At 39.6% G+C, this 22,474-nt stretch overlaps 1 protein-coding gene and 1 long non-coding RNA gene across 7 annotated transcripts; one reads left to right on the top strand and one right to left on the bottom strand.

Annotated features, from left to right (window-relative positions):
• Positions 1-90: 90 nt before the first annotated feature.
• RhoBTB (Rho-related BTB domain containing) lies at positions 91-13,674 on the top strand. Of its 6 annotated transcripts, none has more exons than XM_034324069.2 (15): positions 91-413; positions 7,058-7,403; positions 7,549-7,652; positions 7,732-7,929; positions 8,384-8,591; positions 8,670-8,912; positions 9,005-9,090; positions 9,189-9,315; positions 9,398-9,532; positions 9,874-9,897; positions 10,294-10,444; positions 10,505-10,635; positions 10,705-10,947; positions 11,028-11,176; positions 11,243-13,674. In XM_034324069.2, exons 2-15 carry the CDS (start codon positions 7,224-7,226, stop codon positions 11,478-11,480), a joined length of 2,217 nt encoding a protein of 738 aa, XP_034179960.1. In that variant the 5' UTR covers positions 91-413; positions 7,058-7,223; the 3' UTR covers positions 11,481-13,674. The 6 variants fall into 6 exon arrangements, with proteins under 6 accessions (XP_034179960.1, XP_034179954.1, XP_076547202.1 ...); XM_034324063.2 differs by lacking the exon at positions 91-413 and adding an exon at positions 2,082-3,183; XM_034324065.2 differs by lacking the exon at positions 91-413 and adding an exon at positions 3,196-3,371.
• Positions 13,675-20,650: 6,976 nt separating this feature from the next.
• LOC143305838 (uncharacterized) lies at positions 20,651-22,210 on the bottom strand. Its single transcript, XR_013063035.1, has 3 exons — positions 21,390-22,210; positions 21,131-21,198; positions 20,651-20,954 (listed from the first exon to the last, which is right to left on the bottom strand). It is a non-coding gene; the product is annotated as an uncharacterized LOC143305838 (long non-coding RNA).
• Positions 22,211-22,474: the final 264 nt, after the last annotated feature.

Here is a 22,474-nt window from a genome sequence, read left to right on the forward strand (position 1 = left end):
AAGTAACGTGCAGCAAATTGCTGCGTTCGTTTATCAGCCTATACACGATCTAAACTATTACACTTAGCAATTGCATTGCCCGACTACTTCCATAAGCTTAAGACCGCCTCGTTCGGCGTACGTAAGTACATCTTCTTTCGTGTTCGTTTAACAGACTTGATAAGCTAATGATGACCCAAGTCGTGTCATGGGACAACAGCAATGCAGAAATTCTTTTTGGCTCTGTTCGTTATAAGCGCGATTGTTTGCTCGTGATTTACGAGTGTCAGCCTTCTAACGTATTGATAAAATACTCGGTGACATTTGACGAGACATAAAAAACAGTTATCATGCGAAGGTGTAGCGTGATTTGCGAAAGAGACCAGAAAACCGCGTATTTTTCTGCGAAGAACAGTGAAACGCCCAGTTAACAGGTAACCGCTTAATTATTTCTAATTAATTAACATTAACCATCGCATACTGTTTAGCTTTCAAAGCTTCTAAGATTCTATTAATCATTGACCGAAAGCATGTTCGCGATTCATTTACTTGCAGTGTTAACAGCTTTAGAGATCTTGTTTAGCTACTGCGTAAACCAAGTGATAATTCGAGACGAAATAAAACGTCGTGGGGGGTCGGGAACGATCGATAAAGCAATGGGACAATTATTTACCCGCGTAATATAGAATTCATCGAAACGGTATTTTTATGCGCGTGAATCGAGCCTTCATGAACGAGGGCCTTGCATTACGTAAGCATTATGCCAATTATACGGGCGTACGGGTTCTTAACGAGCTGGAACAGACGATTAATTGATCGATTACAGACTACCGTTTGAATGAACCGCGGAGCGATCGCTTTACAATAAATATCCACTCGTGCAATATTTTTATAAGACTTATAAAAATAAAATATCGAAATTTACATTCCTAAATAAATTCGTCTTTGCAAATTGTTGTCCTGCTTCGCCTAAATTCCCCAAAATACTAACTTTTTGATACACTTATCAGAAAATCTTAGGAATTTAAAGAAATCTAACTGGGTCGTCCACTTCGTCCGTTTTCTCGGTTCAAGCAACTTCAACCATTCATGATATTTAAATCTGGACAATATACCGATTCCGAGCAAATATTACACACGTTTAACGATTCTCAACTGGGTATAACTTCCTGACCCATCAACCATAATTTAACTTTTATCGACCATTTCCTATACTCTTGAAAGTGATTCGAACTTTAGATGCCATTAAAATTGAATGGAATCAAATGGCAAATAAAATTGTCCGTTGAAAGAAAATGAACCGTAGTGCGATCGATTACGCAAACTGCAATTAATTCGACTAATTCAATGACGGTGACCGTGCTGGCCAGATATACAATGTCCCTGTCCTGCCGCACTGTACAGTACGACGGCAGGGTGGATTGATTTTTCGCCCCCTGACGTCACTACGGGGCTAGCATGCGCGTGTCGGACGAACGCGGCATCCCGACGCCTTTTATTTCCCCGTCTCGGCTTCTATTTTCCTTAATCACCGACTGGATATCCCCCTTATCGAATTCCTATCATCTTTATGAACGAACAAAAACTCGAGGTCGTCCACCTTCCTACATCTCTAATCTACAGTTATAACGAATAATCTTAAAAATGAGTCAATTTTCTTTCTGAACACACCTCCATTCTGTTCTTTATACTCGGCATAGTTTTAGGCCACGTTTCTTTCAAAGACAAAAGAAAGAAAAGGAGGCCGACTTGATTAATTCGTAATAACAGCATCGACTTCTACAAGGGTGTATTCCATATATTCAAACAGTGGAACATTCACAAGAGTCAGAAGTTCAATAAGGGGTGTAATTTTAAAATTCAGACCTCTAGAAAACATTCCATGAATTCTAAACTAAAGTCGATTCGAATCGTCATGAAAGAAACTGATGATAAAGTAGACCTAGCAGAGGGGACGAATACGGTACAGGGTGGTGGAGTTGGGGTTTCAGAACGAAGCAGGACGTGTCGGGGTCAGAGACGAGTTCATTCAGTGTCGCGTGGTTGGTCGACTACACATTGTTCTTTCTTCATCTAACCCCTATACCCCTCCATTTCGATAGCTGAACTCTCCTCCTCCTTTGAGGTGATTTCCAAGCAACCAGGAGGAACGGGTTGGTCGATGAGGATTAAGCAGCTTCGCGAACTTGTCTCTGTTTGCGCTGAACCCGCAGCACACGTGCGCCGTCACGGCGACGAGACGCGTTTCTAGGCGGCTTAACGTGGTCTGGTTTCGCCGCGACGCTTTCGATCGACGTACCAGAGCTGGGTCGACGCTCAGCAAACTACCATTGACGAGTGGTGCGCGGATTCTTTGCTCGAATCTTCGTCAACGTCCACGAAGATCCTGAAGTCTGGTGGACAATTCTATTCTTCCCTGGCGTATACACAGCTCCGGACACGTTTCATGGTGACAGATGATGATAAAGGGGCGAGTGACCTGAAAAGAAGAGCCTGTGTCTGACGGGTCAGGATAGAAAGAAAAAGGTGGATACGTGACGGAGTATTGCGCGAACTGTCGAGCGACGAGCACGACGAGGGCCGATCTAAATCCATGAGGGCTATCCACCACGCTCGGCTGCTCCGTTCCCCGCGCTGGTATGCCCCTCCCCACTTCTTCGATTCGCCAGGACGTCAGCTGGAACTTGCGTGGTGCGTTCTGGGTGTGCAGCGTGCCGCTGCAGCTTCTGTAGTCCATTGTCACGATCCGAAAGACGATAGGAACTGAAAGAGAAAAGGAAAGTCAACGGTGAAAGCAATCCATTATCAAACTGTATCCTCGTCAGACAGTGTCATCGTTATCGCGTTTCGTTGGACCGATTAACAACGGAGTACACTGATAATTCATGGACCGTCCCTGCTAAATCAGCACGTCGTTCTTCGATTGAACCGCAACCAGTGTGAACAAGCGTGATTTTGTGCATCGAAAAAAGACTATCCTGATCTACGTGTAACCGATACATCGCGGATGCGCTCGATCGTCGTCCAGGCTGTCGCGTGTTCTCGCGCTTCAGCGTGATCGTTAGCGACCGGCACCAGGCTGCCTTTCCTCGATTCAGTGGCAATCGTCGACGAAACGTCGGTGTGACGAGCCGGTGCGACAAGAAGCGACGGAGTACTGCCAACTTTGTGAATCGTTCACCCATAGGACACGTCAGTCTTCCGGTAAATGGTCGATTGAACGCAACAACGCAAAGCGCACGCAGATACAGTATTCGACGCAACCATTCGAGCGACGATCGTTCACTGTTGCTTCTAACGAACGGTGTTTCGTTAGGATTACCTGTCAGTGCTTCGTTTTGTCACGCAACGTCAATTGTTCACCGCAAACCCGGTTTATCGTTTGAAATTATGTAAGAGATCGCGTTACGCGCAACTAACGCCTGTCCCTGACGCGAATAATGCGCCTCGCGCGATCACGTGCTTATTTTCTTTAGTGCATCTTAACTCTTTGTGTCCATCTCCATTTGTTTCGTCATTCGACGAAAGGAGCGATGAGGGTATCTTGATCGAAGCCGCACGTGCTGCGTTAATTCTGGACACCTGCAGCGAGCATATCCGGTTAACCGATCGGTTAATTAATCCCTGACTGATTGAAGTATGCAGTTTCAGGGTCTAGTTTCAAGAGACGGAACAATAGTGTACGCTTACCCGCTAGTACCATTCGCGATTAACCGTTGAAAAAGGTCGGCAATAGGAGCAGCGTTTACTTAATTAATGCGGCCGCCGTGCGGCTCGTTGACCCCGTCGCAATGCTCGGACTTGGATCGTCCTTCGACGAAATTGATTTACTAAACCCACGGACCAACTTGCGTTTCTTATTCGGCTAAAAAAGCGTCACCATCTCTAGCTACTTTTTGCATCTTTCTTTTGCTCTCCTCTACCCTTTTTACCCGTTTCGCTCACCTCCCTACCGTTCCTATTCTGCAATGCGTCAACGGACCACCTTCCGCACGCAACACGCGTCTGTAAATTTTTTGGTCGACCAGCTCGTCTGTTCTAAAATCGATAAAAAAACTAATTAGTGTCACCATTATGGGTTGGTTCATTTCTACACTGGTCGTTTCGTGACTAAATTAATCAACCCACCGTGACACCTGTCAAACGAGTAATAATTCATAATGTGTATCGAGGAAAAAATAATTGTTTTGAGTATACCTTACCTAAATGTTGGTTTAAAAGCGAGGCTCGGTAATAATGATGTATGTATTTAAGGAAGCCTTCTGATGCAAAAACAAGATTATGCGTTCGGTGTTTTCCAGTCGAATACGAGCGAACAGACTTGATTAGAACATTTTCAGTTTCTTTTCTGTATAAAAATATAAGGTCGTCAGCTTTTTAACGAGTTATAAATAAGTTAGCTAATCTTGTGAGAGATTGAAGTTAGAATTCATTGCATTGAAATGAATAACAGTGTGAAAAAATAAACTCAGTCAGTCCCAAATAGGCAGCAGGAAGCAGCAATGAGAGAGTAATTTGTTTTCTCTGCGTTGCACCCCTCGTCAGCGGGAGAAACGCAATTACCGTCGCATCGTTCGCGCCTCTTTGAGTCATTAATTCAAGAACTCGTCACCGCGTTCTGCCCTGCAATTTTTCTTCGCCATAAACGATGAGCCACTAATGCTATCTTTCATCTATCAAGTAAACGAAGCATCATTCTCGACGGTTGAACACGTTTTCTTAAACCATCCGGTTTAATCACCTTTCCATAAGATCATTTCCAACCTTTTCAAGCTTGATCCGATTGCTGAGTTTCATTCAAACTTGGTGCATAATATCCGAAGTGCTTCTCCTTGTGAATGAATTGGGATCAGAGTTAACTCGGGTTGCCCTAGAAAATTAAATGAACGAAAATTAGAGGACGTTGCTGTAAGAGCGTAATATACACTATGCCAATCTACTCTCGTTTCAAGATTCCAGTGTAAGAAATGGAAGTGGAATGAATATTCAATTACATCGTTGAAAATAAATTGGAGTATCGGTTGCTCGAATAATCAAACAACGATAAATCTACTTTTTCTTTAGATACAAACGACGGATGGTAATTTCAATCGTAAATTGATCGTAAAAATACGTCCGATCGAATAGCCTATTATAAGTTACGTTTCCCATCGATATTGAACGTTTAACGATCGTGCGATAAGTTCAAGTGCAGCGCCATCGAGCGTGCTCTCCTTTTTTCTGAATCGTTGCTCACTTTCCAACCTGGTGGACACTAAACAACGGTAATTTCGTTGAACCACGTAATCGTCAAGTGTCAGGAATCAATAAGACCTTGTCCGAAGTCGGCAATTATCATAGTTGACTGTCACAATAGAAATGACCATGTAGTGACAGTCGTTAATACGTTGTCTGTCATACTTTAACAAAAAGTCTTACGACAGTCAACGTGTTATTAATGCAATTGCTATACATTTTTCTTACCATCCAATCATACTAAATTTCTGATCAATTGCATAAGCAATAATGCGTTTGACGGTCATACCGCTTATCAATTCAACAAGGAGTTTACTTTCATTTTTCCTGTGGATTGGAAACATTTTTTAAAAACTTTCTGAAACGCAAGCTAGAGTGATCGTTCGATAGTTTAGCTAAAATTGGTCGTTCCGTTGTTGGACATTGCTTCTTCTCAAGTATATTTAACACTCTCTGCTGTTCAGCTGAAAAGTAAGATTTAAAATAAACTGAGTATTTTGAAATTGTTTCTATGCAATTTTTCATGTAAGCAAGATTCACGAGGTGTTTGAAATTTCTCTGCGACCAGACACTACCGTCAGCCAAAGATTCCTATTACTTCATTGTCCGCTCTGATCGATTTTGCCGCGTTGATTGATACGAGGATTCTTATTGTTGGAACGGATTCATTCACAGACCTTTTCCAAGAATACGGTGCTATGTATCGAGCGAAGGTTTTCAGTGACTCACTGATTGTTCTGCATACACCTATAGATATTGTCACCTAGCAAGCACCGATTATCGACGTGTCCGTTTGAAATACGGCTTTTTATAGCGTTCATGAAGATAAAATATACGTCAACGGTATCGTGCAAACGATGGGTGCAGTTCTAAACCATGTTCGATGAAATCTGGAAAATATATTATAAAGATTATTTTCTTCAAAATTGATATTCAACATTCTTCTCAATGAAGAATCTTAGAAAGCAACGTTTAGTTAATTCGCTCGAGTCGTCGTAGAAATGTCAAACTTTCGGCCTCGATATAAATAGACAGCGATGAGTTTCAGTGAAAATCGGTGCAAACCGGTGTAATCGAAGGCTCGAAGTTCGGTTAAAAGCGGCGAATCTCAACAACGGTAGTCTCATCCCGTGGTGAAAGCTGGTCGCGAGAGGAATGGGTTGTGTCCATGCCTTCGTTCAGGGTTAAGGTGATACAGAGGTTGAGGTTGAAGTTGCGAAGGTTCGATACTAAATATAGAGAAGGCGCTTACGGGGTCAAATCAATAGGCATTCTGCGTATATATGTATGTATATGCACACTGCCTGAACGTCTGCACAGTTAAGCTTAAAATATCCATTCCTCGTGATCGTATCCAGAAACATCCCGTCCCCACGTGTGTGCTCCATTATGTCCTTCTGTTTCGAATACTGGCCCCAATACAGCATCGCTTAATTTCTTTGAAAGATACAATTTTCCTGATACCAATTCCGATCATTGCTGAAGAGTAGGGAGAATCAATCCGCATTTTGGAGGGGGCCAGGTTCGCCCTGGCAATTATGCAAATACTTGTAACAGTGATAAAGTACCGTTTACAAATGGTAAAGCACATAGACGCAAAATCGAACGCATTCGCCGCATAAAATATATCACAAAATTTCATCGGTCACGCGACGCGACCCGCTTATTAGGCCATCACGTAAGGACATACCATTCCTCCCACGTGTCGGCGCGATATTTTTCTATCCAGTTGCTATTCCAGCAATGATTAAATCGTTTCTAGAATTTCACCAAGGGCATCGCGTGCATACAGGCAACGGCTCACTCGGGGTACGTTTTCGAATTTTCGTTATTTTCGTTCCAGGATCGTAGAGCGAACCGATACCGAGATCGGTGCACAGTGAAGATCGGATGTGGTGGACGTGCCGTTTAGCTGGAGGTACGACAGTGCTAGTATCGGTGGTAGCCGCGTGTACAGACGAGCTGGCACGTGAAAGGTTATATTGGATGAACAGGGGAGATTGTCGGTGATGGACAATGAGCAGCCGCATCAGGAACTGGTCAAGTGCGTGGTCGTGGGCGACACCGCAGTTGGAAAGACCAGACTGATCTGCGCGAGAGCCTGCAACAAACACGTGTCTCTCTCGCAACTGTTGACGACTCACGTGCCCACCGTCTGGGCCATCGACCAGTATAGAATCTACAAGGATGTAAGTTCTTTTTCCACAACTGTCTAGAGCACGTTAGAGCATATATAATTAGACTGCTATTCGTGCAAATGAAAATGGCATTTTTATTTAATATACCATATTAAAGAAATGGGATAGAAAACAATGTCCTGCATTCGTTTACCAGGTCTTAGAACGATCCTGGGAGGTAGTCGACAACGTGAACGTTTCTCTTCGTCTCTGGGATACGTTTGGCGACCACGAGAAGGACCGACGTTTCGCATACGGAAGGTAATCTTACTCGTCCACCAACGTGCAACCTTCGTTAGATTTCTTCACGAGGTTAAAACGTTCAACTCTATTTATACAGATCAGACGTAGTGTTGCTATGTTTCTCCATAACGAATCCCGTTTCCCTGCGGAACTGCAAAGCGATGTGGTATCCGGAGATAAGAAGATTCTGCCCTCAGACACCGGTATTGCTGGTGGGATGCAAGAACGACCTGCGGTACATGTATCGAGACGAAACTTATCTCAGCTATTTTCGAGATCGCAGTCCATTCGTGAGGTATGTTATCCGGCTGGCTATATTTAGCTAGCTTTTTCTTCCGTATTTAGAAGCAACACACCCCTTTTGAGATTGATTTATTTTCCATCCTATACGATGGCTCGTTCAAATGCATCGATGCTTCTTCACCGATGGCCTCTTTGGCAAACTGTGTCAAAGTATTGATTTCGCTGGCTCCGCGTGCCTTTCCAATCGGTCGCTACTTTTTCCACCTCTTATCGGATGAAAATTTTCCTTTTTCTGAAGATCATCGACGCGGAGTACGACATTTCGAACGCCTTTAACCATCGAGATATCGAATTCCCGGTTGGATGGCAACATTAAAGAACGGGATTAATAGAACCTTGACATATAACGTTGGGCTCTCGAGGGATCCTCAAAGTTCAGCGCGACTTTCAAGAATTCTCTGCTTCTGTTTCGAGTCAATTTCACTCTAGGCCGATGCTGTTTTCAGGGCGACGAGGAAGAGCGATCTGGTGATGCCTGATCAGGCTCGCGCCGTAGCGCGTGAACTCGGTGTATGCTACTACGAGACCAGCGTCTTCACCTATTACGGGGTCAACGAAGTCTTCGAGAACTCGATCCGTGCTGCTCTGATCGCTCGTCGCCAACAACGATTCTGGATGACGAACCTGAAGAGGGTGCAGAGACCTTTGCTGCAGGTACCTTGAAAGCTGAAAATTTCATAAGTTACCCCTACAGTGTCTCGAATTGAAAGAAATATTTATGATCGCGTTTAGGCACCGTTCTGTCCACCGAAACCAGTCCCACCGGAAGTATGTCTCGCGGTAAGCACCTACGAGGAGAACATGAGGACATTGTGGACGAAGCCGGTTCACACCGACGTGACTTTGATAGCCGGTAATTGCACGTTCTCGGCTCATCGGTGTCTTCTAGCTGCCGCATCGCCGGCGTTCCATCGACTCTTCTCCACGGAATTGATCCAGGAACAGACACCCAGAAGTTCCAGCGAATCCAGCATGGTATTGTCGAGCAGTCGTTATAATTATCTAAACTCTTTGAAAGTCGTTGCCTGGATGGGTTTAAAAATATGTTTTTTTTTCACATTGTTAAGGTGAGTACATTTGGCGAAGCAACGGTGGGTGATTTCAACGAGGACACCGAGTGCCTGATACGTATCGATCAATCAAAACCCACAAAGTAAGTTTATCCGACAAATAAGCGATGTTTCTAATGCCCGGAAATCCGGTTGCGATGCAACGATCAGCATTTTCAATGGGCGTAAACGAACGTTGCAGAGTTTGGGAACAACTGAAGCGTCGCTCGAGCTTCCAAGTACTGCCCACGATGGATAACCAGAGGAAATCAAACGGTGCGACCAGGGAACTCAATCATCCTGCCTTTCAGAACATCCGTGTGTGCCTGGTGGGTACCTGTAACGGTGAAGAATGAATTAATGAACGTCTAACAGAAATTTAATTCTTTATTTTTGTCAATTGAATCATAGACAGAGAATACGAACGGAATGCAACAACCAACTACCGTGGTGACGCTGTCCAAGTTAATCACGCCACAGGCAATGCAGCAATGCCTGCAGTTCATTTACACGGGCAGTTTGGATAAACGGTATCATGATCTACAAGTACGTTGCGTCGGTAGATTTTCTATGCGGGCAGCCAGGTACACCCGTCCAGCACTCTCGCGAAATCTTATCCTTTGCGTTTTTTTTTCAATTGGCGTAACAAGTTGCGTACGCCGATTTCTTAATAGCAAGTGTAGTTACGGTATGAGCAAACGAATAAAGAGAGCAAGTTAATTATGTCGACAGGTTACGTCAGTTTGATCTTGAATAGGAATAACCAGCTACGGAGAGCTTAATAATCAAACGTCTTGTTGTAATATCGATGTACTTTCTTTAAGCAATGAGTTTAACCGATGCTAACAGTGCTGTATACAGTAACTAACGCGGCTCTATTCTTTCAGACAGCTCCTATCGGGCTTCTACTGGTTAGTACAATGTGAGATACGTTTGCTGACACCAGCACACATACACAAACACATAAGAAAATATAGACACGTATTAACACAAACCACACGCACGCATCTAGTAGAGCCATTTAGCTTTGAATTCTATCGATTCGGAGAGAATCGATCGGTTAGGTCATTGTCGCAATTATTGTTATTTTAGCATGTCCTCTTATCCATTAGATCAAAATGTAATAGAAGGGAAGAATCCAGGTAAAGGACGTATTCGTAGGATATCATCTGATAAATGTAACAAACATTCGTAACGATCATGGGTGCATGGATCATCGAATAGGACTTCCAAATGATTCATATCGATCATCTCCGTCTCGCGTGACGAAGGGATTCCTGGTGATTGTACATATTTCTCGGTCACAGGAAATCAGGCAAGCAGCCGAATTCTTGGAGCTTCCGCAGTTACTGATGGTACTTGGAAGTATCCAGACAAGAGAACAGTTCAACAGTGACCTCAATAATCGGTACAAGCAGGTAGTGAGGCAGCGACTTGAAGATATTTGCCTGGAACACGGTAAAGCGTTAATTAAATAGAGATTTCTTGAATTTTCAATTAAACATACGACTTCTTTAGGACTGTTCGCCGATGTGGTGTTCGAGTTGGACGATGGAAGCGTGCCAGCCCACAAGGCGATTCTTACTGCCCGATGCGACGTTATGAAGGCGATGTTCTCTGGCGATTTCCGCGAAAGTAGCGCAAAAGTGGTAAGTTAAACTCTTTCCCCTCTACCATTTCATCGTATCCTGTAAATTGTAATAAAATTCAAATAACAGATAGTGTTTCCTGGAGTACGCGAGTACACGTTCCACAAACTGCTCTGCTATCTGTACACGGACGAGGTGCCAGCAATTTCCTCTGCCAGATGCTTGAATCTACTTGAACTGGCGAATCGCCTCTGTTTGCAACGACTGGTTAACCTGGTCGAGAGCAGGGTAATCGAAGATCTCGAGAGGCTGTCGCAGAACGAGGGAAACGAGGCTGTGGAGAATTGCTTGAGGCTACTGGAGCCGTGCAAGGTCAGCGCAGTCTTCGATCACTCATCGACTGATCAATAAACGACGAGTCTAATAATTTACGATTTATCGCCGGGTTGCAGTTACACAACGCTGATCAACTGGCAGATTGGTGCATGAACCATCTGTGCGTGAATTACAATAAACTGTGTAAGATGTCCCCCCGGAGTGTCCGTCTTCTTCATCCGGAGAACCAGGAGTATCTGAACGAGCATCGGTGGCCTCCAGTATGGTACGCGTTTTCACTCAATATACCCTGGTACATTTGAAATGTTCAATTATATATTCTCTGTAATAGGTATTTAAAAGACTACGATTATTACCAAAAATGTTTGGCGGAACGGGACCGCGAGAACAAACCGACGTTGAAGAGGAATCGCAATCAGTCCGGATGTCTGTGCTTCTCTGGCTCTAGCAAGACGAGAAGAGAAGGTTCCAGCAACGGTAGCGGCACAGCATCGTCGGCGAACAACGATCCACAAGCTGAACGACCTCTGTTCGATTCATCCATAGAATCTGGTGACCAGGTTGTATGACAAGAGCCAAGCGGCATACGCCGCTCGGTCAGATTCATTCTGGTCCTACCTGTGCTCATGGTCTTCATATGCACCATTTTTACTATTTTGATACTGCTACAGATTTATACTTAAGGAAAGGTATACGCTGACAAGACAATGATCTAATGCACATACAAGGTATACACCTGTTACTAAAGTGTACCACGATGAAGCCTGTGTGTACTTGAAACAGGCTTCGGGTTCTTTATCCATTTTTCTCGTATGCAACAGGGCTGAGAGTCTCACCCTTGATGCATATTTCTTTCTTTTTTCTTCCCTAAAAAGATACGCTCGATTAAAGCGTAGATTTTTTTAACATCGATACACGGTGAGGCTATATTTTTTTCTATGCGAACACAGTTCCAACGAAGGTAATACCGACACTGTGCTCCCGTTAAGCGAACTTATCGTTGATACTTGTACGTTGTCGAGCTGCTGTAATCCTTTTTAAAGTAACTTCCTAACGGACGTCCATCGTTTTTAAAGAAAAACAAGCTGGTGCCTTTTGTTGATAACTCGTCGTTACCCACTAGACAGACCATCAAGCGTAACATTGACCATCTGAAAGAGAGGTTTCAACATCTTTTCCTCGTGTGTAACGCAAGAGAAAAAGACGAGTTACGATGCCGATTTCGACGGTATGCTTTCTTCGGAATACCTTGCATTTGATTGTCCGTTGACACTGACAATGGAAATATTTTAAATTGTTCGTCTACTTTGATCACGTGAAATATATACAGATTACTTCGGTTACTGTTCAGAATATTCAGGCTTTCAGGGTTAATAGTGTTTTAAAACAACGTTTCAATGTTTCGAAAGCATTGAAAACATTCAAGAGCTTCAGACATTATTAACCATTTTGATAATTATTGTTACCTTTTTCTTTTTCCTTCTCTCTATAATTCTAATTTTGCAAACTATTATACGAAGTAAAAAAGGGATATAGAAAAGGTGACAAAACATTGAAATCAGAACGAGCCACTGAAGCAAAAAATTTCTCCAACAGACGATAACGATCGGCGTAATTCTATCGATGCGTGTTAGACTGAAGAAAACGAGCAATAGCTTTAGTTCATAGTAAAGCGTAAAGTATTAAGCGGTATATATATATAATTATGTAAGGATATAAGACAGCGTACGTGAACCTCTCTCGAGCCGTAAACTATTATTACACAAATCAACGCGAATTTTTACATCGTTTATAAGATTATTCGACAACGTATCCTCCCCTCCATCTATTCGGTTTTCCTTCGACGAGTAAGGTTACAGCTTCTTCGAATCGTTAGAAGACCTTCTCGTATTTGTACTGTTTTTCTAATCACCTACGGTTTAAGCGAATTATCCTCGTCGATTGTCGATTACCTTCGAACGAAAAAAGGGAACGTGCAGTTCGATCGACGCAGGCAGAGATCGTCCAATACATAACTGCAACATATCGATCACGGTAATGGGTTACTGCTAGAATTACTGTTCGCGACTACATCGGTAAGAATAATTAATAACTAGATAAAAGGAGAGCGGGAGAGAATCGATTATGTTTGTAAGAAATATACATCAGGTGTATCTAATGTTCATAGGATATAGAATGAAGTTATATCAGATATATTTCAATATAAGAGCGAATCCTTGGGTACCTTGTATATTTTCTGAACAATTTCATACTTTTTAAATGCACAAATTACCGGTCCTCGTGCGTCGAAGAAGCGTAACCTTTTTGTAATCCCATTGTGATCGGTTCAACTACATGTAACATTAGTGGTCGTTATTGTAGACCTCTTGATATTCTTTAGTAGTCGATTATCACAAATATTATCGTTACTCATACCGTACATTATTGCATGTTAAAAGTATACTTGGAAGGATTGAACGAATGAAACGATTTGAGAGAAAGAGATGAAAAATAAAGAAAACATGCGGTGAACGACTGAAAGAAGCGACGTATGTGTTTTGACATCCATAATTCTAGATTTTATATTTTGTGTATACAATGAACATTCGTTTTTTCACGAGCTTTCAAATAATTTGTAATATTTCGAGCTGTTTAAAATGTTATTCGAATTGAACGTAAGTTCAACATTGTATCAAATATTCAGGATAATTCGATCGCTACATTTAGATACGCGTCAAATAATTGAACATATAGAATGAACGCATACACAGTCACAAATAAAAAGCGTTACTGCCCACTATGCAGGAAGTTCTGTTACGAAAACGACGTATGCCAAAGAGTGTTTGTTCCGGTGAGGGTAAGAATAACGTCCCACTTGTACGCTACGTCAATTTCAATGTCAATGTTATTCTTCGTCGCTCTTAAATGTATATTTTATACTGAAATTGGTAATCATAGAATTAAGGATACAACCGTATATGCGGTTGCAGATATGGAACGATATGGGGCATAAATTTTCGCACGTATTTTAATCGAAGTTATCTTGTGACGCGTAAAAAAAAAAGTTAAGTTCAATACTTATTCAAGGCATTTGCGAGCGCTTAGAGTTCAACACTTATAAGTATAAATATTTCATAATTAACATTATATTTATCACAAAGATAACTTAAATTCATACGTAGAAGTACTTTTTATCCTTATATTTCAAGAATTCCACGACTATTCGGGGTATTTACGTCCATCTTATGTTTCTTCACTTTAAATTGAATGTTTTAGCTTCCCGCGCTCGCAAAGCCGTTGGTCCTGACCCCCTGAGGTATCGTTGCGACATATGTTTTGTAACGATAACCAGATCGATCAATTTAATTGATTTATAATCAACGCGATGGAAAATATTATGGTCGTATGCTAAAGTTTAAGCATAAACATCAATTAATAAATAATAAAATTACATGAACATTTCATACTGCAAAATTTAGCACTGATAAGAAAGAATTTTCATTTTTTATGCGTAGCATTTATAAATGGACATTATGTCCTATAGACGCTCTTTTAACTAATCCATTCTTAAAAGATATTAATTATAAAGATAATTGCCGGCGATTAAGATTTTTTAGACTACAATCTCAGCTGAATTTGGAAAGTTCTTTACCATCAATCCAGTACCTACTTCTTTACCGGGTATTTTTCAGTTTGTGGTCACATACTCGGTGAACCAAATCATATACGTAGCGGAAGCGGAAAGAAGCTGATCTTGAGACGTCATCGTTGAGCGCTCAGTCAACGCCATCTAATAATGTAGAGTTGAATTATGATAAAGCTACTTTATTACCGACTTAGCTCGTAACTATCAGCCGATAAGTTCTTTGCATCTATCGTTTCAATAGCGCTGCTATTTTATTCTATTCTGAACCGATAATATAGTATGTGAGATAAAAATGGTAAGAGGGCTGTATTTGGTATAATTGTATTTGCAACTTCAGAATCTCAAAGGCATAGTTCCTGAAAAAAATATAACAGAGATTAAATAGAAAAAAAAACCATAAATTCCGCAGCCAATTCGCTCGTATTATTTGCTGCATAATTAATAAGTGTACCATTGAAATAATGATGCAATTATTAATAATCCATCAAATAATAACGATTGCCCGGGTCTCACCACGGGGAGGTTGCTGCGGCTGGAGACCCGCCCTACCTCATCCCATCCACCCTCCATTTATGCAAATTTTTACTTTCATTCAATAACATCATCCTCTTGGTGCACATTTGCAAAACGTTTCGACTGTTGTGCAAACGAACAACAAAAGGAGTATTGTTTTTATTCACTACCTACCTATCTACTTATCTATACATATATTTACGTAGATTTTTGCTTTTTATTCCTATCGCAACAATTTTTAATTTTGATTTTGATTACAGATCTGTAATTAATAAATATGCAATTGCATATTTCTCCGACATACTTATACTACTAAGAATAGCTACCTATATCTACGAGCGCTCGTAATTATACTAAAAATTCGCTTAAATCTAACGCTTCCTAATTAAACACTGCAGTGTTTGATGATTATATCTTGATGACCATATACATAAATAAGTCCAATGAATTTGTTGATTTTGTTGTCCTCACCAGAATACTTCCTGAAATAAAACTGAAAAGGATTAAACATAATTTAAGAAAATAATGAGGCTCATGTAGCCTTAATTATAAATTTACAACCTGCCTGAAACAAACAGAAAAAGATTAAATACAATTTTTGAAAATAGTACGGTTCAAATATTACCACTCATAAGAATCATTTTCACCTCGTTTTACTTAATTGGATGCATTGAATTCCATTTATGGATGCTAGATTTTAAATTACATTTCTTCCAATCTATTATCCGATATTATTAATTCACACTTCCTATAAAGATATTTCTCTGTAACAGAAACTAATTAATTGAATCCAAAAAAAGACAAAGAAAAATTAATAGCTGGAAAGAAGATACATTAGTAACAATAAAATTTTACAAAAGTCAGAGTGGTTGTTCATAATTTAAAATCAATTTGATGCGAAATATGAATTAAAAGCAAACTTCACTACCAAAATAAAGAGAAAAAAATTCAGAAAAATATATACTTGAGTTAAGTGATTTGAGTTAAGAACATTAATTATTTCATTTTATTGTATTTAATATTCGTTCATTTCGCGACAAATAGTACACAATATTTTAACTGAAACAACTGTCTTTTACTGCAATATACGTACAACCATGACTCTACTCGACTTTATTGCATTATATTATTCAATACACCTTTCAATGCAAATTTATTGTAAATGGAAAAACTGAAAAGAAAATCACGAGTGGACTTTGCTTCTCAGGAAAAGAATTTGAAAATTTATAAAAGTAATTTAATTAGCTTCTCCGTAAGCTTGAAACGAAACATCGCGATCAAAAATTAAAATTAAACAACTCGAACAACAATTGTCCACTACTTTTGTTTAAATAAAGTAGAATTAAAATTTAATAAAATATTTCAAATGAATCTTCCTTGAAATAATTTATCACCAATCATCACAAAATAAAATGAATTTCCATTTTAAATAAAACTTTGAATAAAGTTCTCTTTAACACTTTATCGTAACTAATAATATCCTGAAAACATTAAATTCATATATTATTTAACAGTATTTCCAACAAACGAATGCTCAAAATTTTCAAAATTTTAAAAAGGGAAGAAAAAAGACTGAGGGCGGGGCAGTGGGAGGGAGGGTACAGGGGAACCTGAAAAGAAAAGTTTGACTGCCCATAAGAGCAATCCCTAAGCAAACCCTATAAAACAAACCGAAATCACACGCAACACTAATTGTAAAATTGCAAACATTCTGAACTATGACAAAACATCGGCTGGCAACGAAGGGTTTCACGCCCCCTAGACTTACGCCAGACGCTACATACCACCCACCCCGCCTGGACGTCGTAACGCCAGGACAGAGTGCACCCCTTCGCTAAGAGCGCTACCCGCCCGTCCAACACGTTGCATCCAACGGTGTCAGATTGACGGACGCCCATAGTATAGACAAAAGGACTGCAGTTTACAATATGGAACATACGGATATGCGCCATATTCTAAAGCTGCGCCTGCAAAGGCCTAGTAATGCATGGGTATATCTCCCAGAGATGGTGTTCACGGTCTTAGGCCGCGGAATCCTTGACTAGCAATGGATTCCCACCGAATGTGAGTCATAGTTACTTCCACTAATTTAATAACAATCGCGAATTCATTCGCAACACTAATTTCATTAATTATATAATATGTACAAAGGCGTACGCGTGAAGGCTGCTCCATTATGCGCAACGCTAAGCTGAAAAAAAGAACAAAAGAGAAAACGCGAACTGTAACGCAACACTACTCATATCTACCGAATTTTGTAAGACGCAACACTAATCTAAAAAAGGGGTACAGTCAATTCAAGGCTGTACCATGGCAGCTGGTCCATAGCTGCCTTAAGGACCATGGCAACTCCACTGGATCGTTTTGGGGCATTTCTAATGCAAAACGCGAATATTCATTACCGCAACACTAATTAGCAGGGAACTCTATATATAAACTAATGCAAAGCAATCGCGTATTTATAAGTCGCAACACTGGGAAACAATCGCGCTAATGTCTATCGCAACACTATCTTTAACAGACATGCAATTAAAATGCAGAAAAGGGGATTCTCAAACCGTGAATTTTTTACTCGCAACACTAATTTTATTAATTATATAATATGTACAAAAGCGTACGCGTGAAGGCTGCTCCATTATACGCAACACTAAGCTGAAAAAAAGAAAAAAAGAGAAAACGCGAACTGTAACGCAACACTACTCAAATCTACCGAATTTTGTAAGACGCAACACTAATCTAAAAAAGGGGTACAGCCAATCCAAAGCTGTATCATGGCAGCTGGTCCATAGCTGCCTTATGGACCATGGCAACTCCACTGGATCGTTTTTGGGCATTTCATCATATATCGCAACTCTAATGCAAAACGCGAATATTCATTACCGCAACACTAATTAGCAGGGAACTCTATAAACTAATGCAAAGCAATCGCGTATTTATAAGTCGCAACACTGGGAAACAATCGCGCTAATGTCATTCGCAACGCTATCTTTAACAGACATGCAATTAAAATGCAAAAAAGGGGATTCTCAAACCGTGAATCTTTTACTCGCAACACTAAAGCAATGAACATTAGAAAAAGCAAAACTCTCAAAAATCTTAAAGCAATCAACATTGAAAAGTTAAATTCTATTTTAAAGCAATGCAAGAAAGAAACGCGGTATTTAAAGTTCGCAGCACTAAATGAAAATCGCGATAATCATGCATACGCAACATTAAATTGAACCGTGATCGATATTCATTCGCAACACTAAATTGAACCGTGGACAATATTCGCAACACTAAATTGAAAACGCGATTTGCCCAAAATCATGGGGGTCACGAGCCCCCTCTTCTCCTGCAATCACAAAACTACAACTACAGGCAAGCACAGTGACAAAGTAGTAATGATAATGATTTCCCATCCTTTTTTGCAAAAGGATGCAAAATCATTAGTAGTTCCCCTCTTGAAAGACAGTTTGTCGGGGCGCTTCGGCATATAGCCTTTTCTTTCTTCGGGCGGTCCACCCACCTGAAACTTATATCTAAAGCTCGAGACTTGCAAATTCGCAAAACAAAAAAAAAATCAATCAACAAAAAAGAAAAATCGCGAAACTCTAATTGACACGTGGACGAAAAAGGACTTTATATAAGTCGTTGTTCGTGCACACGTGCCGTGCTCGAGCAGAACTTGTGCGTTTCGTGCCATCGCGATCGCGTATGACGACTTATGAAGTCGCCAAAAATTTGAAAAACTGTACAGATAGAATCGAAGGCGAACGGCATACTCCGTTCGTATCGATTGGATCGTCAATTCTTCAAATATATTCCAGGTACAGGTTGATCACGCGAAATCGCGCCTACCCAACCAAGAGACTGAGACAACCTGTCCCGGCCCTACCTACTTACAATCTATCACACACACCAGAAGGTATACTACCTACCTACCTAACGCTATATTTAAAAAAGGCAAAATCACATTCTCACAAAAATTCATTCCACGACCCCCATACACTCCACCCGGGCGCAAGAGCCTAAACTAGGGAGAACGTCCCGGGACGCCTCCGACACCCGAGTTTCATCTCACATCACACTCTACGGTACGTACCATTTTTCACTGAAATCGTCTGGCAAGGCTAGCAATCATTGCGTATAATGATAATTACAAAATTTAATTAACTACTTTGATATAGAATATTTCATAATAATGGTAATAATCATGGTAATAGTAATGGTAATAATACTATTTGGTTTGTACGTTCATTGTACATCTATTTGAATAAAATATTATTTCAAATTAAAAGTTAAATGAAAAGGTTATTAAACCGACGCAATCCCACAGCCTAAAAACACACACACCATATGTGGAGATTACGTCGTGCACGATATACTAACACAATGCCAGCCGCTTATTAATTATTATTCTTATGAACTAGGTCATCGTGCCCATTGTCTCTACCCATCCAAGTAGCACCTGGGCACGTGAATGGGCTTTGACAATAAACACGGAAGGGGTTAAATCTGAAAATCCTGATCTAGAAACATGATTAGTACATAAACATCGAACGGGCTAATATTTCACTATTTTAATAAAAGTGACTCGACTTTGTAAATATAAAGCTTTAATAACAAATACAGAAAAGTATAATAGAGCAACTATGACGCAAACATGGTGCACTGCTAATATCAGCTGGCAACGAAGGGTCTCACGCCCCCTAGACTTACGCCAGACGCTACATACCACCCACCCCGCCTGGACGTCGTAACGCCAGGACAGAGTGCACCCCTTCGCTAAGAGCGCTACCCGCCCGTCCAACACGTTGCATCCAACGGTGTCAGATTGACGGACGCCCATAGTATAGACAAAAGGACTACAGTTTAGAATATGGTAACATATTTTCATATGTTCCGTATTCTAAAGCTGCGCCTGCAAAGGCCTAGTAATGCATGGGTATATCTCCCAGAGATGGTGTTCACGGTCTTATGCCGCGGAATCCTTGTAACTAATTTGATTAATTAAATAATACATAGGATTGAGATTAAGAACCAAAAGGATTCCCACCGAATACTAGTCAGTGCATCGTCATATTTACTCTCGCGCTGGAAATTTTTCGCAACACTAATTTAATAATTGCAAATCTCTAATAAAAAAGAATTTAATGTCTTTAATTAAGAATTCTTTGTTGTGAAAAAAGAATTTATTGTGAAAATTAATAGAACATCCTCGGGCGACTCCCTCCTCAGAGTGAATTTTCAAGAATACGCAAAATGTGTTGAAATAGATCACTCTGACTTGGAAATCTACCCGTCACGAATTGTCTTCTTGCACATAAATTGTTCATTTTTTCATGAACGTGTAAATAAGTTAAACTACTCGTAAAAAATTCTCAAATTATATTTAAATTTATAATATACAAAATGTAATTAAATCAATGTAATAACATCATTAATATGTATATCCAGTATACATATTACATAATACTATCAATATTATATTGCTTTGAACCATCGCAATAACTAAGTCAGATAGTATTTGACTTCTCTATTACAAATATTCTAATTCCACATTTAAGAACATTTAAGAACATTCATATATTTCATAAATATCTATTGGAATATGTGGAATTGAAATGATATTAAAACGCGGAGTACAAGAAGACCTAGCCTAACTAAATGAAATGAAACAATAAAAATGTTACTACTCATGGGTATGTATAATCATACCCATGGTCACTATGCTTGCTAACCACGTATACAACTAGTAGCCCGTGTCGATTCGGACCATTCGTCCTACGACATGTTTGGGCACCAGAGGGACCATAAAACATGCGACTCACCGTTCGCAGATATACTCTTCTTCCGACAGTCAAACACCAGGTAGGAGGCTGCCTTGTAGGAGAAGACGGAAGTCGTGAAAAATGCTGTTCATCTGTAACAAAAAAAGAAGAATTACGGTTAATTTTGAAAATTATTAATTTTTATTCTAATAAAATTATATATGAAATTGAATTTTATAAAATATTAACAATTAAAAAGAAATCTCAATTATCATGTGTTGAAATTTTTAATTATTCTATTTTAATAAAAAGCAATTAAGTGACGTACCAAGACGGAAGTCGTGAAGAAAGCCATCATCAGGATATCCAGGAACTCGGCTAAATCAAAAAATTCATCTGTAACAAAACAAAAAAGAATTACGGTTAATTTTGCAAATTATATCAATTTTTGATATAATAAAATTATATATGAATTTAGATTTAATAAAATATTAGCAGTTAAAAGGAATTTTCAATTATTAAGTGTTGAAATTGTAAATGATTCTATTTGAATTAAAATTAATTGAATAAAGTAATAAGATACTTACACTCTTTCCTTATGGAGTAACGCCCAAGACTCCTCTTCAGTGGTGCCGTGACTCTAACACCGGATATATCGAGCAAAAAACAAAAAATTAAAAATAAAAATAAAGATATAAAGTACTAGTAACGCGACCGTGAATAATTTCCGGCGAACAATTGTAGAATCTACTTTCGCGATGGAAAAAGAAAAATCGGAGCCGCGATGCTCTAGAAAATATATTATAATACGTAGCAAACACTGACTCTACTTTCGCGTGATTCCTAATCATACAAACGCAACACTATTCAGGGCCAGTTCGCCCTTGCAAAAATCAAAACATTGGAAGTATGATCGTATAAACACTGACTCTACCGACCGCATTGCGCGCGGCCACAACAATTCCTGAAAGAAAAACTTAGTGAGCAGGGATGGGGGCTGGGTGGAAATATACAAAACAACATTCTTCTTATTGAGCATTCGTAACAGAAATACGGTTATTAATGACTTGTAAATGAAAATATCTATGTTCGTGAAATACATTCGACGAGCACAAATATTGTTAAAGCTGAATATTGATCCTAGATTGAAATGAAATGTTTTAAATAATTGTTGATAATTGTTTCAATGAATATTACATCGATAGAAAATCATTTTGTAATAAAGATAATAGACTACTGTAATAAAGCAGAGGATTTTTGTTGTTAAGATTATAAGCATACTACAAATTGTTGGAAATTCTATTACGGCATGGTTTATAAATTATCTAATTCTTTTCAATAAGCAAAGTCCAATAATTAACCATGCTTAAACAGCATATGATTTAAAAACGTACTATTTTAATTTAAACTTGCATCGAAAACTGGATATTATAATATAATTACTACTATTTAACAAAAATAGATTGTTTAAAATAATTAATAATTGCAGAAGAGAAGTAATCATTTGCAGTAGAATACGAATTATTTCAATTTAGTTCTACTTTAAAACAAATGTATTAAAATACTGGACGAAATTATTCAATAAAATGAAAAATTAATTATTCTTTTTCTATGAATTGGTTAAAGAAAAAAAATGTCTTTAATCTTTTCTTTCTTGACTTTGGTAGCAAGT

The sequence above is a fragment of the Osmia lignaria genome, chromosome 11 (assembly GCF_051020975.1).
Source record: "Osmia lignaria lignaria isolate PbOS001 chromosome 11, iyOsmLign1, whole genome shotgun sequence".
NCBI classification, from domain to species: Eukaryota; Metazoa; Arthropoda; class Insecta; order Hymenoptera; family Megachilidae; genus Osmia; species Osmia lignaria.

Excerpts from the sequence above, each read along its gene's own strand:
- RhoBTB (XM_034324069.2), top strand. The coding sequence starts at position 7,224 with ATGGACAATGAGCAGCCGCATCAGGAACTGGTCAAGTGCGTGGTCGTG. Across the intron at positions 9,898-10,293 it reads CTCCTATCGGGCTTCTACTG|GAAATCAGGCAAGCAGCCGA; the intron begins GTTAGTACAATG and ends TCTCGGTCACAG. Across the intron at positions 10,636-10,704 it reads GCGAAAGTAGCGCAAAAGTG|ATAGTGTTTCCTGGAGTACG; the intron begins GTAAGTTAAACT and ends TTCAAATAACAG.